Consider the following 27,941-nt stretch of genomic DNA (forward strand, 5'->3'; position numbering starts at 1 on the left):
AAGGTCAGGGTTCATGTATGGAATGCAGATTCAACAACCAAATCTAATTCTCCAATATATACAACAACGCATGAAGTTATGCTAACGGTAATCTCAAAAGGTATCTGTTTCCAATGATGACAAAAAATAGGGCATCTGTCTATATCGTTCTCGTCCCTTCGTAAAATGATACGCAGTCACAGTATGTAGGTACAAAAATCAAGGGGCAAAAACCAAATGATATTTAACAAAATGACCGTAAAAAAGACGGCCAGACTCTAGGATGTCGCCTCAATACTTGTGCTGACAGGCTGAGAAAGAGATGCCGTGCACACAGCCGTGGCTGCAGTGGATGTTATTGCGGGTAAGGGAGCCGGTTTTTGCAGGTTCTGGTGCACATGACCTGACGGCAGATCGGGCACCTGGTCGGTCACTCGCGAGTGAGTCCGCTCAAGACCGTGGCCGATGCCCTTTTGGCGGCCCCGTACAACGGCCGCAAGTGCCTTGCCTACGGCATTGAGGTCGCCCAGCATGCCCACGTGGCCGCGGTCGGTGCTGATGTAGCCGTCGCGCACGTAGTGGTACCCGGGCGGCAACTGGGCTTCGCGTGCCAGGACGACGCCGTCGCCGGTCCGGAACACAAGGTCGTCGTATGCGTCGGCGCAGGCAATTGCGGCACGGCTGCCGACGCGCGCCGCGTAGACCGTGGGTGTGCCCTTACCATAGATCACGGCCATGGGTGGGTAGACGTTGGCGGCCGTGTGTTCGGGACGGTGGGCCATCTCGGCACGGAACTGCTTGGTCTCGGCCAGTGTGCGGATCAGGTAGGCGACGGCACGGGCCTGCTGGGGATCGGCAGGCGGCGTTGGGGGCGGCGAGGAGGCTGTGGTAAAGGCGACATCGAGAGCTTCGTTGGTTGCAGAAGCAGCCGAGGTGGTTGCCAGTCCGGGAAGCGGTACCATGTGCGACGATTCTGCCGCGTTATCGTCGGCAACGACACCCTCCGCGTCCATCTGGGGCGTGTTGAGGCGATCTTTGGCCAAGCTTGCTGTTGCTGCTGCTGCAGCGGTCAAGGCACGTCCAAAGTTGGTGCTGCTGCGCTTGTTGCTCAGGCTGGAGTCGTGGCCACTGCCATCCAAGCCAAGGTTGAGGCCTATGCCGCTGCCACTCCCCATGAGAGACTGGAAGGCTGGCAGTGCGGCTGGAGCAACGCAGGGTGACCAGCGGTAGCGCATCCACTCTTTGATGTCGTAAAAGTTGACGCGGTATTCCTCGGACGGGTCGTTGCTGTTGACAAAGCAAAACCCGTCTTCGGGCAAAAAGACAAAGGTCGTGCGCAGCGAGAAGTTGACCTGAGCCGTGAGGACCTTTTCGTTTAGCAGCACAGCGTCGCCGTTGCGTAGCGGACCGAGGATGTTGATGCAGCGCTGCGGCGTGCCAGCAAAGATAACGCCTCCAAACAGATCAGGCCGCTGGTTGATGGCGTGGCGCGTAATAAGGCCGCCCAAGCTGTGGGCGATAATGACGGCCCCACGACTACCCGGTTTGGCGCCGGGCTGGTTGCAGGGAAGCGACTCCAGGAAGGCAATAAGCTGTTTAGAAAGACGGTGCGGGCTTAGCCGCCAGTCGTAGCCGTAGTCGTGGACCCGCAGAGTACCCTTGCGTGCGTTTTCGCTCTCACGCAGCTTCTTGAACAGGCGGCGTGAGATGTCGACGGGACCAATGTGTTTGAGCATACCCGACGGGAAAATGGTTTGCGGCATGTTCTCCTCGTCCTCCGGGTCCAGGCCGACTTCCATGTTAACTTTGCGGATATTGAGACCGACCTTGACAGGCACCCATAGTTGACGGTGTGGCGGCTCTGCAGAACGAAGAATGGAGCCACGGTAGCCGCCAAGAACAACAATGTCGCCGGTGAGATCCTCGAGGGCGGCGTCTAGAGGCGATGCCGGCTCGCGTGGCACAAGGGCTGTGGTGTGCTTGGCGTCGGGGAAGAAGCTGGGCAGCTGGGGCATTTTAAACGTCGGCCTGTCAAAACTGTCCATGATGGCCTTCATGCGAGAGTTGACTTGTTCGCGAATATGTACAAATTGTGCCTCGTCGCCATGCGAAGGTACTCGTGAGAGGGTGTGGTACAAGAGAGAGTCGTCGGACGTCGACCGGCGCAGGACATAGGAGCGCTTCGAGGCAACAGACGGCGGCCGGTTCAGCGGCAGCCGCCCAGAAGTTGTATCCGATAAGTCACCAGCAGGCGAATTGGTCTGGGACGTGGCAACTGTGGCCATATGCGAGCTTCGAAGGCGAGAGTACGGGTCTGGGTCGGACGTCTTAGGTGTCCGCGGGACCCCTGCCTGGCGGTGGTCACTTGCCCGTGTTGGGGAGTCTTGTGGTGAGATCTTCCAAGAGGAGGGCGGCAAGTTCTGTACTGAGGATGTGGTACTGTTGTTGCCAGCATTTGAGGAGGAAAAGAAAGAGGGCGTGCTCAGACTAGGCAGGAAAGAGCTTTTGCTGGGGAAGGAAAGCGAAGAAATCGAGGGCATGGAAGGCAGGGCTTTTGATAAGCGCTTAAGAGCATCAGATCCCACGGATGACGAACGGCCATGGCGTGTGCCGGACTGGAAAACAGACAACATGGCGCTCGGCTTGGATTCATGGGCCGGTGCAAGAGGCGGTGCCGCCGGAGCCGGGGCCGAGGGTGGAGTCGATATGGTTGCGCTATGGAGTCGTGAGGACACGGCCGGCTTGTGTGGGTCGCAGAAGCCTGCACCGATATTGGCATTAACAATATCATCCATGGCCATGGCTTTTTCGGCGGCCGGTGTCCGCGGCAGGGACAGCCGCGTGGCTATTGGGCTCATTGTTGGTTGCATAAACGACTGGGCATCATCTTCCACGCCGTATATGCTGGCATCGTCGGCCAATGTGTCCGGAGACGTGTCGACGATAAGCGCACGTGCCGTCGTCGGAGCCGGCGCTTCAGACGATCTGGGCGCTGCCGGTGCATCTGGGATGCCAAGCCCCGATGCGGAATCCATAGTTGTCATCGTGGTTGAATGGGGACCACCTGCAGGTGCCTGTGGATTGGATGTGCTATTTTGCATGATGCCCGAGTAGGTGTACTCGAGATACCATGCAATCGGGCCTCGAGTTTGGAAGTTGCGAGGTAGCTGAATGGTATGGTCGTTTTGCTGTACAAACGTTTGTCACTAGAAACGGCACAGACTTGGGCCAAGCATGCGGCTCAAAAGCTCAGGAACAGCGGGAACAGCCTCAATTGGCATGCAATAATTGGTTGGTTTGATGGAGAGATGTCGAATTTGTGAAGAGGGCAAAAATGATCTTAACAACGGAATACAGCTGGCACGAGGAAAATAAATAAAGCTCTGCCGACACTTCCGGGGGCAAACACCCACGATCCGCTGGCAGTAGCCTTATTTGTGTCTGTAATAGTCTGCGTGGAAACACCACAAGGAGAGCTAGCGTGACTTGGTGAGTGGTGATTCTTGTGGGCTTGACAAGGCCAGGGGACATAAAGAGATAAGAATCCCCGTGACAGGGCACAAAGAGACGGGATGGGACGATGCTGTAGGGGCAACTTGGGCGTTGGCCGAGTTAAACTGGGCGAATAAGCGCGAAAGGGGGAACAAAGGGAACCACGAGCCGTTGTGAATGTAGACTAATAGGGAGAAGGAATTAAGACCAAGAAGATAGGAAGAGAGAAAATGAGGACATAGTGGTAAAACAATGAAGTGGAAAGGAAGGAGGAAAACATGGCCAAGATATGAGGAGCTGGTCGAGATAAAAGAAAGGAATAATGTTGATATTCAATAAGGAACCCAATTCTCACAAGTGACAACAAGCATTCCGTAAGATCGGAATCTCACCGGCTGGGACGAAGGATGACAGCACTATCTGGAGACCAAATTAAGTGCTGACTGGGTTTTCGCAAAGAGTGCCTTGTCACAGGAGCAAATTAGAGCTTTCGACGACGTACGGAAACGTGGAAGATGCGTCCGTACAAACAGCAAGGTTTAGTGTCTTACCCACCGTCGGTCCGGTGGTCGATTGAAGGCAACAATTGACCAGACCGGGTGCTCAAATCGTTTGCATGTCCTTGTATTCTGTATATGGCTGTTATGAAGGCACTGAGCCGCAGGGTGGGCACGCGAGCCAAGAAGAGCAAGGCAGGGACCAGATTGAGAGAGATGCTCCGCCAACGGTCAAGAAAGGCGAAAAGTCGCCCGAAGCTAGCCTGGTGTCAGTGCAGTGGCGGTGATGGGAATTAGCATCCTTTAGCATCCTCCGTGGATTGGGGACTGGAACGCGAAATACGATGTTGAACAGCAATTGGGCAGGGTGGCTGCTGGGCTGCAACAACCGGGCACAGATGGGATACAACGGTCGGGCGTCCGAGATTGAACATTGAGTTGTGGTAAATAACTGAGACTAAGAGGGACGCATGGGGGGTCGAAGGAGGGATGAGTTGTTGGGAAAATCACAGTAGTATCGCTTGTTGGTACGAAATAAGGATGATTTCATCTGGTTTCCCAACATGTGTTCTGGTCCGGCCCAGTGTTGCAATTGGCAGGCTCGATTGGCACATTGTTCCTTCCTGAAATCACTCTCATCCTTCCTTTCGTCTGATATGAGAAGGACGGAAGTAAGGAAGGAAGGAAGACAGGAAGGAGCCTCCGGAGCGTTCACCCCTGGGGGCTGACCTGCGCCGCACTTTTGCATACGCGGAATTGAAAATAGGGGAACAGCCAATGCAACGTCAGATACACTTTCTTACCCCCACGAAGACTTTTTCTTCCTGTTCTGTTAAGTACAAGAAGTGGACATCCGCCTTCACGGTTAATTCAATATCGACTGTGTTTTTGTCCACAGAAGGAAGTGAAGTGTTGTGACGTTCGCACTTGCCTTGAGTTATGAACAGCGACTTCAAAACCAATCTGTTCCTGCCTCAACGGTTGCTAAAGTAAATTCGTTTCGAGTCTGAAAGCCCTGTGCCTGTCTAATTCTGCAGGAACTTACGTCATGCAATCAGTGGAGTGGGAACCGCAGCACAGCCCTATTGTCAGCACGCAGCTTTTCAGAGCCTCGCGTCTCACCAACCGACGGTCATGGAGAAAACCAGCTGAGTTTGAAAACCATGGTATTTGGAATGGTATTACGAACAAACGATACGATATCTACTATTAAAGAAAGGAAAAAGTAAAGATTGGTAAAGCAAAAACACCAATGTCTGTACCAAGTATAGACCTCATACAAGCTCCGCACCGTCGTTATCATCGACCACTTACATCGAATCCGGAAGGACCTCGAACTTGCCCTCCAGCTTCTTAATCGTCTCGACTGACTCGAGGTATCCCGGCTCATTCTCCAGCCGGCCAAGGTACTCCATCGTCTTGGGGAATCTTTCCTGGAAGGACTTGCCGTCAATGGTGAACCCGCCAGCGCGTTCTCGCACGCCGAAGAGCGGGTAGCTTAGCATAATGTCGGCGGCGGTCAAGCGGTCGCCGCAGATGTAGCCGGTGCCGTCGCCTTCAGCCGGTGGCGTGGTCAGGTACGACTCGAGCAGCTCGAGATTCTTGCGCACATTGGGCACGATGAAGACGTTGTTGATCTTGTTGGCAATGGCGCTGGAGATGGGCCGGATCAGCCACAGCACCTGGGGCCCGCGAAGGTCTGTTGGGTTAGCAAGGCTCATCCAGATGCACCACACGCCACGTCTTTGCTCGCTTACTGGATGTCACAAGGGAGAAGACGAGGAAGGGCATCAGCGAGCCCTCGGCATAGTACAGGAGGTACTGGTACCGCAGCCACGCGGCCGTCTCGCCGCCGACGGCACCCTCCTGGCCGTCCTTCCACTTCTTGGGCACAAGAGACGAGTTGTGGCCCCAGTGCTCGCAGAGGTAGTCGATGATGAAGCCGCTCTCAGCAATAACCAGCTCCTTCGCATCGGCACCAGCGCTCGCCGGCGGGATCACAGTGATCACTGGCGACTTGCCGAGTGGGTGGATTTTGGCGAGTTCCGGAGGAGCAAACGCCGTTTTCTCGCGGTGGTAGATCTTGAGCTCATGCGGCACCTTCAGCTCGTCTGTGGTGACAGAGTGGTCAGTATCACGTGTAATTAAGGACGTGTTCCTGGGAGAGCATGTGTATGCTGTTTTGTGGCATTGCACTTACTCAGGAGCCAGAGGATACGCTGGGCGCGAGAGCCGTCGAGCCTGGAGAAGAAGCATCTGTATTAGTATATGCACTGTCGAGATTCGTACACGTAAAAAGCTTTTGGAAGGCACATGTAGGTCCAACGAAGCTGCGGAAACGCCCCAAAAGAGATACAGCAATTCGTACCAGTGAAGAATGACTTTTGCTTGGTTGGAGGCCATGGTGGTGATAATTGATCAATGCGCCAATGGTTTAATGGTGAGATTATGACAATGTACTTGAACTTGTCGCCAAGCTTGAACAACCAAAAACCATCTGAGCAGTCGTCAATATGAGGGCGGCGATCGTTCGGCTTCTTAAGCTTCCGAGAGCTGTCACGTGTTAATGTACGGCCGAACTAGCTGACCCGCTCCGCTTTGTGATACACCAACGGACCGCGAGCGAAAATGGCATAGCCATGAGTTCAATGGCACTAATAACCCGGCATTCGAGAATGCCGAGTCCGAAAGTCTCGGCATCTTTACGACTCCAGTGCCATTTTCATATGAAAAAAGCGCATAGCTTACGAGAAAGGGCCAGCATTCGTCTTCATCTAGTCGTATTTCGCTTATTTTGTGCCTTTTACTCGCATTCGCCTGTTTTGGACAGATCTGGAATGGCATGATGCACAGGTGGCTGGCTACAAGTGACCTACAAGTTACGTTGCCATGTGACATCATGCTGCGATGCCGCTGGCCGTTATGTTGCCAAGAAAACAAAAGGCGGCCAAGGCTTTGACGTTGACCACACGCTGACGCCTGACAACAAGGAGCTCGGTTTGGACGAGGGATAAAAAATTCTTTTCTTTTCTGTTCCCGGAGAGAAAAAAAACGGAATGGGACCCTGTATTATGAAAAACAAAATCACTGAAAACAGCCAACAAAAACACATATCAAAGAATAAGCTAGAGCTTCCTTTTTGGTTTACCACCGGCCCCATCAGATGACCTTTCGGCCAGTCCGTGTCTATAAACTCATATTTGTAAGCCTTGGCAACCGGCTCGTCTTGGTTTCCCAGATGCCGTATCGGCCTTGAACGTTGCGTTCGCTTACGTCTACTCGATCGAGTAGTTATCCGCCGTGCACTTGACGTCCTTGGAGAAGGCCACCTCCTCATCCATCTCAACCAGTTCGACCGAAGTCACCTAAGATGGTCAGTAAGAACAATGTAAAGTACGTACCGAAAATAATGTCGGAGAGGAAGCGCAGATAAAACTCACATCAACAGAAACAAACGGCGTCGACTTGGAGAAGCGGACCTGCATGGGGAAGAAATCGTTCTCGTCGTCCGTCTGTGCCTCAAACTCAAACGAGCCAGAAGCGTTGTTCTCGTCCACCGAGCCCACTTGCCACTCGATGCTGTCACCGGCGACTTCATATGTCGCGTCAAAGCTCGACACCGTGGGCTCGACTGCGAACGGGATTGACACCACGACGTCGTCCAGTGCATCGCCACCCGTCAGCTCGTACTCCACCGTCAGGGTGCAGTTACCGTCGCCGTCTTTGTTCACCCACACCGTGAAGCTGATTGGCAGAGCCGCTGTATCGTCCACCTTGGGCGACGCCCGCCACCGCAGCACACCGACCGACTGGTTGACGGGGAAGCCCTTGGCGGTGTTGCTCATCTGGATGATCCTGGACGAGTTGAACAGGTTCTTGTCGACGTTGGGGTGCGTCCGGAACTGAGCGCCGTGTGTCGGTTGCGCGTCAAGGTTCAGCTTGACCTTGGTGAGACTGGCATCCGACACGCGCAGGTTGAGATCGCCGCTAATGGCCAGCGAGTTCACGACACCGTCCCGTGTGATCTTGGCGTTGACCGACTCGTTGACCACAATGTGGATGGCGTCGCGGTCCAGCGTTGTCGACGCACGGCTGGCGGTGTGGTCTGCTGCAGGGGTAGCGGCCGGCGCAGGGGCAGCTACGAGCGTATCGGCCTCGGGGCCAAGTTCGCCACGAACCCGCTCGTACATGTCGGTCGTCTTGGACTTTTTGCCGAGCTGCATGCCCTTGCCCTTGAGGGTAGTTGCTGGTCTGGAAAGAGAAACGTAAAGTAAGCCATCGTCCGTTGCAAAACACACACGCCCTGATTTTTAGTCATTGGAAGCACACCTGTTCTTCTTCTTCTCCGCTTCGTAGGAGTCGTAGGTCTCCGTCGTGGTCTGCACTGGCGGTGTGTATGTCGGGTACACAGGTGTGCGCGGCGCGCTGCTGATGCCCCGCCGTGCAGACTCCTTGCGCTGCATCTCCAGCTGCTTCGCTTTCCGCTTGCGCTCTTCTGTGGCTTCCAGTTCCTTGTTCTGTTCAACGGGTCAGTTGGTTAGTGCCAATGTCCAGTGTAGAGGGTCAACGGTGAACCAAAGCCACGACCGTGGCGGTCTACATACACGGGCAATAATCTCCTGTATGCGTTCCTCGTGACTCTCCATCTCCATAAACGTCTTGATCTGGCTCATAGTCAGGTTTTCGCGGTAGCCCTGCGTCACCAGCTCGTCGAACGCGCTCAGCAGCTCGAACGCATTGCGCGTGATCTCGCGCTCGTCGAGCGACTTGCACAGCCCCGTCACAACCTGTGCGAAGAGGTGCAGCGAGTCGATGTCCTGCAGGATGTTGGACTGGAGGTTCGTGATAAGAACCATGTAGAGCTCATCGAGGGGCTGGTAGACGAAGCGGACGTTGTCCTGCTCAACGGTGGTGTGCTGGGTGCCGCTGTCGGCAAGCTTGGGAAAGGAGGCAAGGAGCGCTTCGACGCGGGACCGGGGCATCTCGCGGAAGAGACGCGAGAGCACGGCTTTACCGCCTCGGGTGCAGATGGACGCGGCGAGGACAACCTACGCAGAGCGTCCAAGGCATCGTCGGTTAGCCAAAAGTTGCACATGTGAAAGGAGCTATCATAGGGGAAGACAGATGCCAAAGAGGCGGTCGCGGACGGCCATTTGCTCTGGTCTGTGGGTTCGACTGGATCCTTCGTACCATGTTGAAGCTTGTTGTTGAATCGTGGAGGACTGGTCGTCGTTGGATCCGCGATATAGGGACGTGAAGAGGCACAAAGCAATGTTGTTCGAGCGAGAGGTCGTGAAGTCGGTCGGCGAGGTGCCTAAATCGCCAATCCGCCCCTCCCTCATTAGGGGGCACCATTTTCACATTAGTTGTCCCCTTCGCAAACGTCTTGGTCCGTGCGCACAGCACAGTGCTCAGCGGGCATCAGGCTGTGCTCTCAGCCAACAGCTCTTGGGAGGAAAGAGATAAAATACGCTAGTCCATGTGCGGCAAGCGCTACACGCCCGCTCATGGTCGCGCCTTCTTCGTGAAATTTACCCAAACCTGCGAAAGACAACCGCACCGTCCTGAGGCCGGGACACCCTTCCTACTCTTCTTTCTATAACGGCCAACGATCCAGGAGCTCTTCACTCCTATACCCTTTCACTCTTCCAGACCTCTCCTTACTTCATAACATTCACTTTCGACCTGTTCTACACCTACACGAGGCATCTTCATACTATCATTCGATTTACATTGCGTTTGCTGGCTTCTTCATTCATCTTCGTCATCCTTTGCCTCCCGCCACCAAGGCAGTCCCCCCCATCTCGGTAACCTACCCAAGGCATCAAGCGTCCCCTTTGATTTGATACATTGGAGCCTCTTTGACGGGCAGCAAGATACATTTCAGTTTCGTCTCGAGATTTGAGCAAGATATGATAAAGTGGCGTTGGTTTCACCTCACTGCAGCTTAGCACGACCCCTGACGACCACGTCTGCCGGAACGCGAGATAAGACACTATTTGCCATCTCAAATAGCGACCTTTATTCGAACATAGAGACGCTATGACAGAACTATCATTGGATGGGCCGACTCTGGCCATCGCCGAGGAAGTGGATCTCACGCTTGACGTCAAGGCAACCGATGTCGCGGGCGAGGACTTTGACTTGGACCTTGGCGGCAGCGCCGACCTGGAACGAGATGACGGCGAGGGCCCGACATCGAACTTGACCAAGATTGAGATTGGAGCCGATTTGGATGAGATCAACTACGAGGAAGAGACACGCCACGATGCCGCAGAAGAGATCGCCACTGCAGAGACAGACAACATCCGTGCCGACCAAGAAAATAGCGCACCTACAAACGACGACGCCGCCGACGAGATCGACTACGAAGACACTGAAATCCACGCTACGACAACGACACAAGACAGTCACAACGGTGACCACGATGCCGCACAAAGCAACTATGTTGATGTCTCAGAGTCGCAAGAGCACCATGAGACTGGTGGCAAGCACCGCGAGCATAACGACATTGACTTTGGATTTGATGACGCTGACGACAGCCACGGCGGAGAGGAGGAGCACGGAGAACACGGAGAGCACGAGGAGCACGAGGAGCATGAGGAGCACGAGGATCATGGTGAGCATGACCGAAATGACCACGGAGAGTATGAACAAGAAGTAGATGACTCCCACGACTATGACGAGGATGACGAAGACGGAGATATGGCCGAGCCCAAACAGGAAGACGAAGAAGACGAAGAAGAAGAAGACGAAGAAGAAAACGACGATAACCGTGGACAGCGTGCTGAGGTCGACCATGACGAAAGCGACGGTACTGGTCAGGACTACAACGGTGATGAAAATGATGAAGAGGACAGCGACTCAGACTCGGGCCTGGGTGCTCTCCGGAACTTCTACCCAGTGTCAACTTTTGACGTCATGGTCACATGGGGCGACCAAGTCTGCCCCCTTTTCAAGACACCCGGTGTTGAGGACCCCGACATGTTCTATCTGGATGACTATGAGGCTCTGAACTATCCTCTCTCCAGGTTTTTGCAGACTATCCGGTCGAGTATTTCCTCGTGGGTCCGTGCCAGCGATGAGATTTTGATCCGAGTCAATGAGCTGGGACTCGAGTTTGGAGAGGTATGTTTTGCCCCTATCCCTAGATATTGCTCCTGATTTCGCCAGAATACTAATTTTTTCTCAAGACTACGACCGAGGCACTGCTAAGCCAGGTGACCTTCCACAATCTGTTGGCTCTGCACAACACGCTCGTTAAGAATGATGACTCAGAGTCCACGAAAGGTGTGCATATCACGTTGAGCACTCGCCCTAACTGCCTACTGCGTTTGAAAGACCTTGTTGGCGGTGCTGGCTCGGGCAAAGGCCTATCCGCGTTCCCGTCGGCAGGTACTCGTGTAGATGAGTCTTCGGATGACAGTGGCGAGGCAGAAGCAGACTCGGACGACTCCTCGCCAGATGGTGAGGTTGACGACATGGTCGAGGAAGACGACGATGAAGAGATTGAAGACGACATCGAGGAAGACGCCGCGGACGATATTGATATGGCAGGGTCTTTCGACGATGCTGAGAGCGTTGCCAGCCAAAGCTATGCCGAGACCGCTGATAAGGAGGCTGCCCAGCCTGAACTTGACACGCCAACAGCCGACGAGGATGCCGATGCCGCGGAGGAAATTGATTACATCAATTACACAAACGAAGAGGTCGACGACAGTGTTGACGGCGCCCATCTGGGCCCAGAAGGTGTGACTGACTTGCCCACGCCGCACGCTGATGTTGGAGACGAGTTTGAGTTTGCAAACGCGGAAGACAACCTTATTGATGGCCTTGCCGCCGACGAGGCCAAACTGGATCAGGGCGATGACCTAGATCTTCTAGAAGATATCAACGACGACGGCGACATTGTCAGTCATGGCCGGGACGGTGCGACCGTGGATAATGCGGGTCATGAAGACCGGCAGGAAAACCAAGACGACTTTTTGGACCTGGGTGGCGACGTTGATGCTGCCACATCGGCGGCAACTCTGGAGACTAGCAACAAGGCCGATGATCTCGAACCGTCTCTTGACACAAGTGCAACAGCTACCCTGGACAATGATGAGATCGACTACGAGGACAGCCGCCCTGAAGGAGAAGAGACCCAAGCAGCCGTCGAATCGGGCGCTGATGAGATCGACTGGGATGTAGAGATTAAGAACACAGCTCCTGCAGACGCAACAGATGCCTCCCCAGCAGCCTCAGGAAAGCGAACGAGAGAGGTGGATGAGTCGGGCGATGCCCTGCTTGGTGACCTACCAGGTGAGCATCCATTTAGAAGCAGATCACGCAGTACTCAAGCACGACCCATTGCTAACTCCACCGTAGATGTCAAGCGAGTCCGGACTGGCAACACGCCATGATACGACAACCAACAAATGTCGACCCCTGATAGGGATACTCGCGAAATGATGTGAGGTCCATACCTTCGCCAGATATTCCGCCAAGTTTGTCGACCCAATAAAGTCATTTATGGCTTTGTTGTCCTCTTTCCACTTTTTTCGCCATTCTCTTGAATGCACATTTTCGCAAAGACGCTCTTTTGTTTTTCTTTCACCTTCTACCTCCCATACCCATTTTCTCCTTGTAATACCCCGTTGCCAAATTGGTAATGATTCTATCCGTTTCTCATTCTTCTTAACCAACATAAAGCAGCACAGCAACATTTTTCTCATCTACGACTCTTTTCGTCATCAGTTTAGCAAGGTAAGCTTTGATTTATTTATTTTTTTCTACGCAAGCAACACGGACCGGAACCGAACCGACTCGACTCGACGCAAGTCATTCTTCAACATACCACATCTTAAGCCGCCAATGACTCGCCCATGCGATCGGCACCACTCATGCCAGTGACAAGCACGAACCTAGTTCTCCGTTCTTGTCCTATGACACGTTCGATATGGCCCCTCTCCGTTTTAATATTGATTTTGCATCTGTACTGTCTGCTTTCTGCCTCTACTCCTTTCGTGCCTTATGCGCTATTTTCATTTCATGCTTGATTTTGTTTATGCTCCTTTTTGTTTTCGTTTGCCGGCATCGTGTATTTTAAAGAGTTTCTATTCCCAGTTGCAAACCAGTGCGCACGCCAGCTGCCTTCTTGCATTGCAAAAGAAGGGGCGACGAGGGGACGGAACTGTCCGTCAGGGCGTTTCCGGAGCTTCGGGATGAGGGTGAAAAGAAGAGGTAGCTCTTGAGAGAAGAATGATGTAAGTCGAGTGTGTGTGTCTGTTACGGCGTATCTTGACGGCGTTATCTATTGTGCAGTTTTTGTCTAGGTAATTGCTCGCGTACCCCCTTACTGCGATGTCCTTGTGTTGTTGAGAAGGATATGTGTTGCGTCCTGGGTGATGAGTTTGTCCTGTTTTTGGAGCGATCTCTCTCTCCTGGTGAGCAACGGCGATATCAAGCTAGCAAAGGGATCTCCTTACCATGGTAGCAGAATTGACGGTTTGATATAAAGGCGTGCACTCTTTTGCGTAAACGCTTGTTGCACTACATCGGTTTCGAGCGGTGGTACGGACGGCGAGCAATATCCATAGTCCAATCTTTTGTTTGCAATTCGGACAAGGATATAGTGTGTGCGTCCTAGCCCTATCTGCAACTTTGTTTGCAGTTTCTTCTTTAAATTTTTTGAAACAAACCGGCACGGGAGAAAAGAATAGAAACAAAAGCGGCTGGGGCTTGCCCTGCACACACACGCTTTTGAAATAGTCAGGTACACCCGTGCTTGCCGTGGAGCCTACTGCAAGGCACCGTCAAACGAGCCCGTTTTAATTGTTTCCTGGGGATGAAACGACCAGGTATTAGTTTGTAGACTGCTCCGTATTGTTGCATTATTACGTTGTGGGTTACTACTATGTACTCCAAAGAGCTTGGACCGTAGGGACCAAGGACGCTCGACACGTATTACCCTCATGAATTTGCCATAACAGTCCATGGGTGCTCAACATCTCGAGATAAAGCGTCGTCCTTCAACGAGGCGCAGCTTGCCCCGAGGACTCCGCAAGGGATGGAGAAAGGAGCAAAGAGAATACGTTGAGATTTAGGATGGAGGCTCTTCACGGCGAATACGAGAGAACGCCAAGTCTGGGAAGGAAGGGGACGGAGTCAGAACGGCCTTGTACGAAAGAAGTGAAGGACAACGCGACACACGTGACAGTCAAAGGACGAGATTCAACATAGAGGGTGGAAGGAGAGACGCGTTGAGGGAGGCGTTGCGTAATTCTTCTGGTTAAGTGTACGAAATACAACTGCAACACAATATTCCATATTTCGAGGTGGCATTCTTGGGCGGCAGGTGCGATAGCTGGGAGGTGGAACGGCTCCACAGGTTCCACAGCGGGCCTGGGCAAACAAGCAAGCAAGCGTTGTTTTGGGCAGGGAGGGCTGAGAGCGGCTCTCTGGCGGGTCTGGCTTTCGAAAGGATCTGTGTGAAGCAAAGAAGAGATGAGGCGACGACAGACAGACAGGCGATATTCAGTTCCAAAGCAAAGGTGACGAAAGGAGCTTACCATTCTTGAAAGCGATCTTCCTCCTGCGCTAAAAATGGTTTAAAAACTTGCTAAGACAGGAACTAGTCAGGGGAACAACGTAGACAGGCAGACTATGCAGAAAGAACAAAGGACGAACGGTGGCTCGGTGGCAGGGCGATTTGCTTGCGAGGCCTTCCAGGGGTCGAGATTTCTTGGTGGAAGAGTGGAGACCCTGCGCCCTGAAACCAAAACGAGGTTCGGAAAAAAGTAGCAGGAAGCACTGAGGCTCCAGGCGCTTTCCCACCGCAAGAGTGGACTGAGAAACATGTGCTAAATCGCCATCGCCAAAGGGCCAAGAGCCTGGCGCAACTCCGTACGCGGTGCCAAACAGCAACTATGCTCGACCCGGTCTTGGCAAACGGCTCCATTGAACCAGAGAATAAAGAATAACGTCTACGATGTGTTGACGATGCTTCAGACCGGCCACCCGCCAACCCCATGCGTAACTTTGAGCACAACAGGCGGAAAAAGCTGGTGAAAGAGGAGGGATGAAAAGGAGGAAAGGGTGGCGGAAGGCACCTAATGCGCCTCCCAGAAGCCGTGGCCGAAGTTGCCGACGCGCCGATAGCGAGCCCGTGATTACTGCATTACAGCGACTTCCATATGGACGAACAGGAAAGGATGTTCGGGCACGCGCTCATATGCCCATCTGCCCATCTGCCCATGTCTGACGAAGGACGATCGTACCTGGAGAATCGCAACTAAGAGTCCGACGTATCTAGAAAGACCAGAGAACGGCACGGCGCGCCCAGTTACCGCATTGGAAAGGTGCAGGCAACAGAATAGTACACAGCATCCAAGTCCTGAAGCCAGTGGAGAAGGACAGTTCATAGTTATTGCGGCTATTGCGATTCTGACGCGACCAAGACACATTGGAGCCGAGAAGAGAATAGGGATACATATCTGCAGCCACAGCGTGCTGAGCATCGGGCTGGGCAAATATAGACAATAAGTCGTATGGTGATGAGAACATGACTGCAAGGGGAAAGGCGTACATGGTTCGTTTTTTTTTTTTTTTTTTTTTTTTCTTTCTCGCCAAACTGCGAACCTTTTGGTCGAGGGCGTCCCACTGAAAAGGTCTGTAGGATGCAGGTAAAAGGATTTATTCAGCCCACAGCTGCAGCGCATTCGGGGGCAAACCTAATTGTCTTCCCACCAATTTTTCGGCTTCCCCTGGGCTAAGCCTCTGCGCCGCCCACCACCAACCGCCCCTTGCACCTGCCTTTCCCAGCACAGGGGCGCCTTCTACTTCTTATTGTGTCGCATCAGCTTTCCTCACGTCCTCAGACAAAAGAAAACGAGGCAGGAAGGCGCAAATGTAAAACTGGCCAAGAAGCCACATCTTGCAAAATCCCACATCACAATCTATTTCTCAATATTTTCACGCCTCATTGAACAAGTCTCGCCTCGACCCTACCACAAGCGTGACAAACGCGCGCTTCTCCAACTGCAGCATTGCTCGTCGAACACGTACTTCGTAAGACCCTGCATTAATACGGCGCAAACTAGCCAACCTGCGCCGCGCCAAAATACGAGGACGGGGACTTCCAGAACATAGCATCACTCTCCCCCCTCCCCTTCAGCATCTAACGACCAACCAACGAGGCGACGAGAATAGCGCAAGCCCCCCCCCCCCTTTCTTCGATCTGCTAGTGTGAAGAAACCCCAAAAGAGCCCAAAAGAGCCCAGTGTTCGAAACCACTGCACACTAACGCCAACCACCCCATACGTCGAACAGCCCCCCAAACAAGGGGTCATTAAGAGAACATAGACCTGGACAAACGCAACTCAGGAAAATCCCACGACCGCTTTCCTCTTCTGTCGCACGATCCAAACCCTCCCTCGCCTGGCGCACACGACTTCCGCGGCTCCTCATTCTTCCCTCGGCCTCCCTCGTCCTCCCTCGCTGCCTCCATTGTCTACGAAGTAAGAGTCCCACGAGGCAATATTCTCGTCACGGTCCGCTTGCGCCGTCTCTCGCTCTGCTCTGTCCACACCGCACGCTACACACAACGATTCGCCAACGCTCGACGCAACTCGTCTCGCCCGGCGCGAGTTCCTCTTGCCAACCTGTCCGTCTTGTTCACGACACACCGGAGAAACCACAGCCAACATCCTCTGGTCGCTTTGTTACGCAGCATACACCTCGAACGCGGACATCACCCTCGCTTTTGCCCTCCTGTGTACCCTTTCCGGACGATTTCTGTTGGCTTTTGCAAAATTGAAGTTGATAGACAGCGACCAATTGTCTTGGCGAGCATCGACGACAACCAACCCAAAACGGCGATCGCATCCTCGTCCAAGTACCAGTCGGAATCGACAGACAACTCTCTTTTTCTGCCAACAGACCCCCTTCTCGACTTCTCGGCTACCGCCGCTCTCTCGCTTTACGTCGTCCATTCCTTGTCGATACTGCGCGTGCAGTCTCGACGGGTCCCCCAAGACGCCGTCGAACAAGGTATCCCAACCAACGTCGACGATTCAAAGCCATACGACGAAGACACATCTCTCTCCCGCCAAAGGAACAAAGGGAACTAGGGGCTGCGCGCTCTACGACACTCGTTCTGTTTCCTTGTTTCCTTTCGTGTCTCGTCTCTTTGGTTTCTTTCCATCATTTATTTTTCACACGCCGCATTCACAATGTTGGAAGACAAGTACGAACGGCCTTTCCCCCTCCCCTCTTCGTCTACCCCTTCGGCGTTCCGATCGTCAACCCGGGCAAGGGTATTTTGGCGCCCTGCGCTGACCATAGTACTGACGTTTGTCTTTTCTGCAGGTACATCGGCCTGGCTTTGGCCATGGCATCCAGTCTAGCCATCGGTACGTCGCTGCCTCGGTTGTCTCCTGTTCGATGTTACGTTCCGCGCCCATCGCGCACATGTCACGATCTTTTGCTAACGTATTTTCTATCTTTCAGGCACAAGCTTCGTGATTACAAAAAAGGTGCGAATGAAACAGACGAGTCGTCTCACCGCCGCCCGCCGGGCCTCTGGGTCCATACACATAGATACGGCTATGTGATGCCGAGATCCTGAGTCACTTTTTACTAACTAGAGGATGTATAGGGCTTGATACATGCCGAGCAACGTCACGGTTTTGAGGGCGATGGCTTCGTCTATCTCAAGAGTCCATTATGGTGGTTTGGCATTTCAACAAGTAGGTCATTGCTCCCCATTCTCTGACAGCTAAAACACTACACATCTGCTAACAGCTCCAGTGGTCATTGGTGAGATCTGCAACTTTGCCGCCTATGCCTTTGCTCCCGCCATTCTCGTCACGCCCCTCGGCGCTCTCAGTGTCATTGTCGGCGCCGTCTTGAGCTCGTATTTCCTCGACGAGATTCTCGGCACGTTGGGCAAGCTCGGCAGTGCCATCTGCCTGATCGGCGCCGTCATCATTGTGCTGCACGCACCGCCAGACGAGGACATTTCCACCATTGACGAGATTCTGCACGACGCCATCCAGCCCGGCTTCCTTATCTACTCCTTCACCGTCACCGTCTATTCCGTCATTGCCATTTACAAGCTCGCCCCCGTCTACGGCAAGCGGAACCCTCTAATTTACCTGAGCATCTGCTCGCTCGTCGGCTCCATCTCTGTCATGGCCATCAAGGCCTTTGGCATTGCCCTGAAGCTCACCTTCTCCGGAAACAACCAATTCACCCACCCGTCCACCTATGTCTTTATGATTATCACCGCTGTGTGCATCTTGACGCAGATGAACTACTTCAACAAGGCCCTCAGCCAGTTCCCCACCAATATGTAAGTGTGCAGCCTCCCCACCCTCCCCACGCATCACCTTGCGTGCGCTGCGTTTGCTAACTACCTACCCCAGTGTCAACCCCCTCTACTACGTCACTTTCTCAACTGCCACACTCTGCGCGTCCTTTATCCTCTTCAGCGGCTTCAACACCACCGATACGATTAACACTCTGTCCCTCATCTCCGGCTTCCTCGTCACATTTGCCGGTGTCTACCTGCTCAACCTGTCGCGCACCGACCCCAACGGCACCCGCCTTGCCGGTCGCAACGGCTCGGACGTCATGGGCACCGACATGGTCTCCTCCCTCCAGACCCGCATCAGCATGGAGACCCGCCGCAGCTTCGGCCCCGGCCATCGCCACAGCATCAGCGGCAGCAGCAACGCCGCCGACCGCCAGGGCTTAATACGCGCCTACGACGACGAAGAGGCCGGATTCGGCCTGGCCGACCTCGCCGAGGACACGGATGAGGACAACCCGCTGCCCATGTCGCCGAATGCCCCCAACGGCGGCGCCAGCAACGGGCACGCGTCCAAGACCAACAAAAAGACAGCCGGCGTACGAAGCGTATCCGATCAGTCCAAGCCGGGTCGGTGATGGACTGGGCAGGATCTGGTCATGTTTTTGGTTTCGCTTCGCTGTCTTTTCTTGTAACGATTTCCTGTGTTTGGCTGTTCTTGGTTACGTTCTCTTTTCTTCCTGTCCTTGTTCTGTTGTTATCATGCCGTCACACATATACCGAAGCACATAACACCCTCTCCACAAACTGCTTCCTCGTTGTTCCTTGGATTATCGAACTCGAACTCTTCGCGTTCTCTTTTTTTTCTGGATTCCTTGCGTACATCCTCTTCTTTCACAATATCATCCGCTTCTCCGTTCTTGAACCCGGTTTTATATCCTTGGGGACCATGTTGTTCCTTCTCTCCCGCAAAATTGTATAGTTCTACATTTCATAAGGAGCGAGTTTGGTTGACGACAGCAAGGGAGATTATGAGCTTGGAAACCGGAAGAGGTGTGGCGAGGAAATCATCATGGCGTTTTTCGTTGTTGCTTTTCATTTCAGTTCTGGTTTTTTGTTTGCCATATTCATGCGAAAAGAGGGAGAGAGCCATCCAATTGGGTAACGCTTTTGGGTCTTTAAGGGGGCTGCGTAGCTACTTTTTTTGTTTTGTTTTTTATCTTTGTTTTCTTGGGACTCTTTCCTTTGATAGGGGGATGGCTTCATTGTCTTTGTTCTTTTTCGACCGTTTTCTAGTTGCTTTGTTTTCCTGCTCGACGCTTTTCGTGTGTACGATAGAAGGCGACGGCCTTGCCTCCACACTATGCAGGGCAACCATCAAAAAACCAATTCCATAAATACTGCATGACACACCGACAATTGATCGTAGGATGAGTGGAAGTGTCTACTCGTTTCACTTGCAACAATCTACCGTCAACGACTCACTGCACCATACTTTACAGGAACCATTATATAAATTTTTAATCCAGTTTGTATTTTTTTAAACCGTATGTGTGGCGGCGTGAGTGTGCGGTGAAACATAAGGGGAGGGCAGGGGGAGGACAAACGCCCAAAGAATTTGTTGAAAACAAACCAAGCGAAAGAGCAAAAAAAAAAAATCAATAGGCGTTTAAAAAACAAGTACTATCCTCTCCCTTGTCCGTTTTGGTACGTTCGTCCAGAGCCCGTTTCCTCAAATCAACGTTTTTGTAAATCCTCGTTTTCCATGTGTCAAAAGCCTTGACTGATTTCATGTTTCCTCTCTGAAGAATAAACGTGACACTTCATCCCCGGGAGGGGTATTTCCTGGAGGAAATTGCCGTCCAGGTCGCCCTTTACCATCGTTGGAGGTTGCCATGCTCGACATCGTAGACGCCGCCAAACTGGATGCCCATGGGCACCTGCACGGCGGGCTCGTTGTACAACGCGTCGCCGCTGAGGAAACCCACAGATTGGCCTGCAACATCGGCAGGAATGTGGTCGAGGACGATGATGTTGTCGTCGTCGTTGTCGTTTCGCATCATGATGCCAGGTGCAGCCAGACCGCCCGGGGCGATGCCGCCGCCGCTGCCCAAACCCTGCTCACCGCCGCCACTCACACCAGCTCCCGCTCCGCCACCACTGCCACGCAGTACACCCCCGTCGAAACCACCGCCACGTTGAGCATACTATTGCTCAGCGGGGGCAGCCTCCTCGTCTGCAGGTGCCGCGGCGGCGGCCTCGGCAGCGCGCGCAGCCTCGGCGGCCGCGGCCTGCTGGGCAGCCTTGGCACCGTAGTCCTGGCTGATGGGCTGGGTGACGGGCTGCTCCTCCTTGGGCTCGATGATGGTGACGGAGTCGGGCAGCGACTTCTGGGGGCCGGCCTTGCCCTCGGGGTCGGAGCCGCGCATGATCTTGACCTTGATACCCAGAACACCCTGGCGCAGCAGGACGTGGCGGGTGGCCGAGTCGATAAAGTCCTTGGCGGGCTGGCCGGAGTGGATCATGAAGCCGTCGGTGAACTTCATGGACTTGGCACGGGCGGCACGGAGCTTACCCGAGACGACAACCTCGCAGCCCTTGGCGCCGCTCTCCATGATGAAGCGCAGGACACCGTAGCAAGCACGGCGGACGGCCAGGCCATTGAGCAGCTTGTAGCGCAGGGACTCGCACTGGGCGACGGCGGACAGACCGCGGTTCTGGACCTTGGCGGCGTAGAGGGAGACGCTGTTCTCGGGGAACTTGAAGCGCTTCTGGATGAGCGAGGTGAGCTCACGGATGCGGCGGCCCTGCTCGCCAAGAACCTCCTGGGTGTGGGTGGCGCGGATGATGATGTCGGTGACGGTCGGGGTGACGCGGACCTCGACGCCGGAGTAGCCCTCCTCGGCCAGCTCGCGCTGGAAGAACTCGTTCAGCTCGGCGTAGAAGACACCGTCGGCGACGAACTTTCTCCGCTTGGAGCTGTAAGAAAACAAAAACAGTCAGCATTGCTGGATCACTTTGTCCGGAAGCCCCATCCTTCAGTCATGTCCCTCGATCATCTCCTGGTCCTCCAAATCGAAAATCAAAAGTCTCTTTCTCGTGGATATTCCCCTCCAAAATCCGTTCGTGGGGTCGTTGACGTACATCTGAGCACCCGGGGTAGCCATGTTCGTGATATGTGAGGATTTCGAAAAAGGAAAGAGTCCGAAAAGCGGGAGGTTGTTGTCGTCGAGAGTGTCGAAACCGGGGGTATCGTTCGTGGGTTGTCAAAGGGTGATGGAGATGGATCACTTTTCACGCAGGCTCGAAATGGACGACAACCCTCCAATGCACTTTTTTCGCTGCACTTTGGCGCTACCATTCAAAAAATAAAAATCATTGGGCTGCCCGTAAATTCTTTGCCAGACCCCCACCAACCAGAGGGCCGGATTCTGGTGGAGGGGAAGCCCTAACTGCTTAGTCATTTAGCGAGGAGCTGCACCGGATTCTGCGCACAAATTTGCAGTGAGGTGAAAAAAGGTTGCACTTTCAGCCAATGAGAAGAAAGAACCACTAGAGCCACTTTACAGCCGCAAAATTAATACAGTGTAAATACTGTCCTTAAGTATATGATACTGTGCTCATGAGAAGCTTCCCTTTCAAGCCACTTACACCGACACAGAACGCAGCCATCACTTGGGGACAAGTATTTGATTCTGGAAAATCGTGCCTTTAGAAATTAAGATTCATATTATGGCCTTTTTCCTACATATCTCTCCATTTTCTCCCGCAAGTTTCAGCACAGACACGTCCTCTGCTCCCGTTGTCTAGCCTTTCACTCTTCGACAGTCATGGCCGGCAAAACGTCAGCCTTTGCCAGTCTTTCCCTCGTAGAATTTTGCCATGCATACGACGTTCAACTATGGCATGTTAGCAAATGGTCTCTCCGCGACAAAAGAAAATGAGAGAAAGGATCAAGATAGCACAACAACATAAATGACGTACCCTTATTGGCGAGCACCTTGGTGGCGTCCTTGGTGCAAACGGCGCCGATGATGGCAGGCAATGCCGCCAAAGCCGAGACTTGCCAGCGGTGGGAATGGCAGCGACAATAGCGGCCTTGGTCGCGTCGGAGAGGCCCGGTAGCTTCTACCACGTGCCGGTATTGACGGCAGCGGCCAGCGTGGCCACGTCGGATTCGGGGTAGCCAGCAGCAACGGAAGCGCTGCCCACGACAGCTGGGAGCGTGGTCGACAAGCGGTTGGTAAGGTTGGTCTGGTAGACGGCGACGGCAATGGACCCGCCGGCGGACCGGATGGACGATAGCATGCCGCTGGCCAAGCCAATGTCTTCTGGCTTGCAAAAGAGCGCCGCCAGCGACAAGAAAGCTCGATGAAGCCGATCTAAATGGGGCCCAGGATGGTCAGGCGATGCCAGCCGACTTGGTGCCAGGCGTCAACGAGGCGAGAGAGACTACGAAACCGACCATGGCGACGGCGGCAAAAATCATGAGGTAGCGGAGACAGAAGCGCACGACCAAGCCGATAAATTGGATGTTCTTGCAGTAGCCCGGCGGTAGACTGCGATTGCTAGATCTTTCCTGGGTATGTAGGCGTTTCTTTTGCCGTTGTTCACGTACTTGTCACCACGAGCGGCCTCTTTGATGGATGAGGCATCATTATCCTTCTCATATGTCTTGCTCGGCATGTGGGCGTCCTTGGCGGCCTCTTGCCCCTCGGGAGCCTGGACCTCGTCGGCCATGATGTAAAGTCGAGTGAGATGCAAGTAGTTATGTTCTTCACTTGGAAATTGCCAGATGTGTGCAAGAAGAATCTATACTGTACAAATCACAGGTAGAGCAGAATAGAGAAGGGTCAAGAAAGCTTCAAGTGATCAAAAATGCTGCCCGAGGCCATAGTATTTATCTTCCGGACACGAGATAGCCATGGACCGTTTGAATCCAGACTATTTCTTTCAGCCCATCCTATTCATCGGACCCTGCAAGGATGCCCATGCGAAATCAAAACGAGGAGACTAACACGAATACCGCAGTTTGACAGGACAAGAAACAGACTGACAAGACCATGCAAATGCACATGCGCCATTCACCAAGCAGCCTTGGTTTATGTTCTGCTTCTCTGGAGGCGTTCACGAAAATAACTCAAATAGCACATATCCTCACCATTACCCTCCGTCGACACTATCAAATTGTTGTGGATGAGGGTTTCTGTCTCTCCGCATCCACTTCAAAACTATCTAGGGTAAGGAAGGTTTATTGTCGGAGAGCAGCATACCGATAACCTTAAACAAGATCATCTTCCACGGTTGATCGTCCCCCAGCGAAACTAAGACGAGCATGGTCTCGCTTAACACACAGCATTCGCCATATCCCGTTAGGGTCCCGGGCATATAGTTTCCGGAAATCGGCCACAAGGACGGGACAAATGGTTCAGTGGCTTGTAACTCTGTGCTGGACGGGCACTGGTCTCTGGTTTAGTTAATTGTAACAAGTACTTTTTGGCAGAAGTTTTATTATTACGGACGTCGTACCCGGCGTTAATATCTGACGTTGTTGACACTCAGTAGAATAATGTTCATTACAAGGAAACAGCTTTTTGTGTTCTTCTCTTTTCTTTCTTTTTTTTTTTTTTTTAGAAAAATTATGCTCCCAAACAAACATTATTTTTTTCTAATATAAAATAAAATAAAACAACAAAATGTGCAGATACAATATCACGCTGGTCTGGAAGGCCTCACATTGTGATGCGTTATCAGGTCTGTTGCTATAAAACAGGATGTTTTCAAACTTGATAACCGCGCCAAAGGAAATATTGTATCAGTGTAAGCTCAGAATAAATTTTCGCATCTATAAAACGAAGTTTTTGGATACCATTCTGTCCGTCCCATACAAAACGACCATGATAGTCACGTGATAAAATTCGTCGAGGCCGACGGTCGCTTTCTAAATAAAGCCGACAACGACGTCACAGACAAGGCTTAAGATGCAAATGTGCCGAACCTTCACATTTCACAACTCTTCTGGAGCCTACTTGATATCGATTTTTGGTGGATAAAAGGAACATTCTGAAAATTTATTACACAATATAATTTCTCCTTTAGCAGAAACCAATATCAAATTCAAGACCAACTCCACGTGACTGCGATTGGGCGCATGTACTTGCCAAGCGCCGCACTAACCACCACGGCCGCCCGCCAACGAGAGAGCTCCTTCCCTTCTGTTGGGCAGGCTGCACAACCTGATCTGGCACCCTCCAGCCAGCTTTATCTCAGCCCACACAACAATATAGAAAGAGTGTGTACAACCGCCTCCACTGGTGTCGTGCATCGCGGTTCATTGCATACACGCGCACCGCATTATTTCAACGACTTTTCTACCGACCACAGCATCAACTATCACGCCCCGTGCAGCATCCGTTCCCCGCCCCTTTGACTGCCCGCCACTTCCGGAGCAACGTCATTGAACGCTTGGCTCTCAGCTTTTCGGCATATATCTTTCATCTGTTGACTTCAGCACGTCTCACTTGAAGCTCTTATAGCTGCCTTCTTCCTTTGTTATTTCCGTCCCTTGTCCTGCGTCGCTGCCGACCCGACGGCGGCGCCCGATGACGGCATGGACCCCAAGCTCGTATGTAAGCCCCTGGGCGATGTTGATGCCACCTTCAAGCTCATACCTCCGACCTATGCTAACATATTGCTGTGCCCGACGTCTAGACAATCGAAAATGTCAGCGTGCTGTCGGCGGGGACGTCGACACGGGGCACGCTGAAGCTCACAAACTTCCACATTGTCTTTTGTGCCCCAATCCCGACACCGCCACTAGCAAGGGCGGCATCGTCAACAGCTTCGTCAGCAGCGACACCACCACCCCCTCCACCAAAGGACAGCCCGACTCGCACATCCAACGACTCCTCCTCTATTCCCTCCGACGCTAGCAAACAAAAACCACAACCGCCAACTCCGGCACCCGTCCGGCAGCGCGAGTCGTGGATTACCTACCCCATTATTGCCCACTGCACGTTCCGGCCCACGCCGTCCTCAAGCGGCGTGCCCTCCTCGATCCGCATACGGTGCCGTGACTTTAATATCGTCTGCTTTAGTTTCGCCGACGAGAAGCAGGCCCGCGAGGCCTTTGAGTTTATCCGCAGCCGCACCTGCCGCCTCGGCAGCATCGAGAAGCTCTACGCCTTCTCGTACGCGCCCGCGCGCCAGGAGAAGGACTTGTGCGGCTGGGACGTCTACGACGCACGTGCTGAGTTCCGCCGGCAGGGCATCAGTGAGAAGCTGCCAGACCGTGGCTGGCGCATCTCGCACATCAACAAGGACTATACCTTTTCACCAACGTACCCGAGCCTGCTGGTGGTGCCCTCCAAGATCTCGGACAACGTGTTAAAATACGCCGGCCAGTTCCGCTCGCGCGCGCGCATTCCGGCCCTGACGTACTACCACCCCATTACGCAGTGCAGCATCACCCGCAGCTCGCAGCCTCTGGTGGGTGTTCGGAACAATCGCAGCATACAGGATGAGCGGCTGGTGAGCGCGTGCTTCTACAAGTCGACGGCTGTCTTCAGTGGCGACGCGACGCACAGCAGTATCCGTAATAACGGCTCTAATACAGCTACCAGTGACTCGTCGACGCCGAGCGGCGAGTCGGGGAGCGGGAGCGGCGACACTATGATTGTCACATACGACGGTGTGGCCGAAGCAGTGGCCATCGTAGACAAGATGGGAGGCAGTGGTGGCGACGACTCGGCCACCGAGGCCGATGACGGGTCCGACGATAATCCGGCGAGCCGCATCTTCGGTGCCCGGCGGGACAACCTCATTGTCGACGCACGCCCGGCCATCAACTCGCTTGCCATGCAGGTGGTGGGCAAAGGTTCCGAGAACATGGACCACTACAAGTCGGCCACCAAGATGTTCCTTAGTATTGACAACATTCACGTCATGCGGGAGTCGCTCAACAAGGTCATCGAGGCCGTCAAGGACGCTGACATCTCACCGCTGCCGCCCAGCCAGGACCTGCTGGCCAAGAGCGGCTGGCTCAAGCACATCCGCGGCATCTTGACGGGCTCGCAGACCATTGCGCGCCAGGTCGGTGTCAGCGCTGCCCACGTGCTGATCCACTGCTCCGACGGCTGGGACCGCACAAGCCAGCTCAGCGGCCTCGCGCAGATTATGCTGGACCCTTACTTCCGCACCATTGACGGTTTCATCGTCCTGGTGGAAAAGGACTGGCTGTCGTTTGGCCACATGTTCCAGCAGCGCTCCGGGCACCTCAACTCAGAGAAGTGGTTCGTCACACAAAACGACGCCATGGCAGGGACCAAGATTGAACCGGGCGAGAGCGATGGGCGCAACGAGGTCTTTGACAATGCCGTGGCGAGCGCGCGCCGGTTCTTCAAGAAGAGCCTGAGCCAGGACAAGGAAGAGTCGGACGGCGACGGCGCCGCCGAAGATGCTGGCAGCCGGTCCGCACCCGTGGAAGAGAGCCAAGCGACACGCCCGCGTGAAATCAGCCCGGTCTTCCACCAGTTCCTGGATGCTACATACCAGCTGCTGCGGCAATATCCCACGCGCTTCGAGTTCAACGAGCGCTTCCTGCGGCGTCTTCTGTACCACCTCTACTCGTGCCAGTATGGCACCTTCCTCTATAACAACGAGCGCCAGCGCCTCGAAGCCAAGGTGCGAGAGCGCACCTCGTCTGTCTGGGACTATTTCTTGTCCCGCCGCGCCGAATTCACCAACCCACAATACGATGCCTCCGCCATGGCTGCTGCCACCAACGGTAGCAACGAAGGCAACGGCCGCCAAGACGACCGCCTGCTGTTCCCAAAACTCGACGAGATCCGCTGGTGGCACCAGGCTTTTAACCGCACTGACCAGGACATGAACAGCGCGCTCAACGCCGCGGCAGCCGCCGCGGTGGAACGCAACGTCAACTACCACGCCACCATGACGGCCACAGCTGCGGCGCCGGCGACGGTTATCGTGACGCCCGGCGACGACGACCCTGCAGCCCCATCAGGCCCAACAGCAAGGAGTGCGCGCAGCAGCCGGTCCCTCTCGCCCCGCCGTGGTGCCAGTCCGGCCTCACCGCCGTCCTTCCAGACGTCGCAGTCTGCGGGAGCCGAGCTTGCGACGACAGCGACAACAACAACAGCAACGACGATCAACGTCCCCAACGCCGCCACGGCGCGCGCTCTGCTCGCCTCGCCCATTGACGACAATGTCGACTCGATCCCCTCATTCCAGCGCAGCGGCTCGTCTACCAACGAACCCAGTGCCTTTGCTGCTCTCCGGGACGGCTTTGCCGGCCTCGGTCTGGGCCAAAAGGTCGGCGGCGTCCTTGGCACGCTGTCGGCCGTCGGCAGCAGCATTGGCAATGGCAATGGCAATGGCAGTAATACAGGGAACGCAACAAACACCGTTCATGAGAGTGGCGGCTCCGTGTCCGGCACCAGAAGTGGTACACCTGCTAGCAACATCAACGGCCGCGAGTCTCTCTTTGGCCTGGCCGACGCAGACGGGGAAAAAGACAACGCGACCAGCAGTGGCGGCAGCGGCAGCGGCAGCGGCAGCGGCGGCGTCTTTGACTCGTTTGTGGGTGGCGGCGGCAGCAGACGCAGCCGGCAGATGAACCGCTCTAGCGGCGAGCAAGAGCTGCGGGATATGTAGCAGGG

At 54.0% G+C, this 27,941-nt stretch overlaps 9 protein-coding genes across 9 annotated transcripts; 3 read left to right on the forward strand and 6 right to left on the reverse strand.

Moving 5' to 3' along the window:
• Positions 1 to 257: 257 nt before the first annotated feature.
• On the reverse strand, positions 258 to 3,023 carry SPBR_02326 (uncharacterized protein; the record flags this gene model as incomplete). Its single annotated transcript, XM_040760629.1, has 2 exons — positions 258 to 2,326; positions 2,576 to 3,023. 2 exons carry the CDS (start codon positions 3,021 to 3,023, stop codon positions 258 to 260), a joined length of 2,517 nt encoding a protein of 838 aa, XP_040621110.1.
• Positions 3,024 to 5,278: 2,255 nt separating this feature from the next.
• On the reverse strand, positions 5,279 to 6,371 carry SPBR_02980 (glutathione S-transferase; the record flags this gene model as incomplete). The annotated part of the gene is made up of 4 exons (XM_040761283.1): positions 5,279 to 5,667; positions 5,726 to 6,079; positions 6,169 to 6,209; positions 6,337 to 6,371. The coding sequence occupies 4 exons, from the start codon at positions 6,369 to 6,371 to the stop codon at positions 5,279 to 5,281; spliced, it is 819 nt and encodes a 272-aa protein (XP_040621111.1).
• Positions 6,372 to 7,243: 872 nt separating this feature from the next.
• Positions 7,244 to 8,950, reverse strand: SPBR_02653 (uncharacterized protein; the record flags this gene model as incomplete). Its single annotated transcript, XM_040760956.1, has 4 exons — positions 7,244 to 7,333; positions 7,409 to 8,219; positions 8,298 to 8,485; positions 8,573 to 8,950. The coding sequence occupies 4 exons, from the start codon at positions 8,948 to 8,950 to the stop codon at positions 7,244 to 7,246; spliced, it is 1,467 nt and encodes a 488-aa protein (XP_040621112.1).
• A 1,060-nt stretch (positions 8,951 to 10,010) lies between these two features.
• SPBR_02405 (uncharacterized protein) lies at positions 10,011 to 12,373 on the forward strand (the record flags this gene model as incomplete). The annotated part of the gene is made up of 3 exons (XM_040760708.1): positions 10,011 to 11,096; positions 11,162 to 12,272; positions 12,339 to 12,373. The coding sequence occupies 3 exons, from the start codon at positions 10,011 to 10,013 to the stop codon at positions 12,371 to 12,373; spliced, it is 2,232 nt and encodes a 743-aa protein (XP_040621113.1).
• Positions 12,374 to 17,182: 4,809 nt separating this feature from the next.
• On the forward strand, positions 17,183 to 18,899 carry SPBR_02645 (uncharacterized protein; the record flags this gene model as incomplete). The annotated part of the gene is made up of 4 exons (XM_040760948.1): positions 17,183 to 17,196; positions 17,319 to 17,362; positions 17,754 to 18,303; positions 18,377 to 18,899. 4 exons carry the CDS (start codon positions 17,183 to 17,185, stop codon positions 18,897 to 18,899), a joined length of 1,131 nt encoding a protein of 376 aa, XP_040621114.1.
• Positions 18,900 to 20,135: 1,236 nt separating this feature from the next.
• SPBR_03360 (uncharacterized protein) lies at positions 20,136 to 20,467 on the reverse strand (the record flags this gene model as incomplete). Its single annotated transcript, XM_040761662.1, has 2 exons — positions 20,136 to 20,378; positions 20,402 to 20,467. 2 exons carry the CDS (start codon positions 20,465 to 20,467, stop codon positions 20,136 to 20,138), a joined length of 309 nt encoding a protein of 102 aa, XP_040621115.1.
• A 1-nt stretch (position 20,468) lies between these two features.
• Positions 20,469 to 21,428, reverse strand: SPBR_03075 (small subunit ribosomal protein S3e; the record flags this gene model as incomplete). Its single annotated transcript, XM_040761378.1, has 2 exons — positions 20,469 to 21,240; positions 21,406 to 21,428. The coding sequence occupies 2 exons, from the start codon at positions 21,426 to 21,428 to the stop codon at positions 20,469 to 20,471; spliced, it is 795 nt and encodes a 264-aa protein (XP_040621116.1).
• Positions 21,429 to 22,663: 1,235 nt separating this feature from the next.
• SPBR_03359 (uncharacterized protein) lies at positions 22,664 to 23,001 on the reverse strand (the record flags this gene model as incomplete). Its single annotated transcript, XM_040761661.1, has 2 exons — positions 22,664 to 22,820; positions 22,880 to 23,001. The coding sequence occupies 2 exons, from the start codon at positions 22,999 to 23,001 to the stop codon at positions 22,664 to 22,666; spliced, it is 279 nt and encodes a 92-aa protein (XP_040621117.1).
• Positions 23,002 to 24,863: 1,862 nt separating this feature from the next.
• On the forward strand, positions 24,864 to 27,936 carry SPBR_02277 (myotubularin-like protein; the record flags this gene model as incomplete). Its single annotated transcript, XM_040760580.1, has 2 exons — positions 24,864 to 24,890; positions 24,973 to 27,936. The coding sequence occupies 2 exons, from the start codon at positions 24,864 to 24,866 to the stop codon at positions 27,934 to 27,936; spliced, it is 2,991 nt and encodes a 996-aa protein (XP_040621118.1).
• Between the last annotated feature and the right edge of the window lie 5 nt (positions 27,937 to 27,941).

Source organism: Sporothrix brasiliensis (genome assembly GCF_000820605.1).
Source record: "Sporothrix brasiliensis 5110 chromosome Unknown Cont17, whole genome shotgun sequence".
Lineage (NCBI taxonomy): Eukaryota > Fungi > Ascomycota > Sordariomycetes > Ophiostomatales > Ophiostomataceae > Sporothrix > Sporothrix brasiliensis.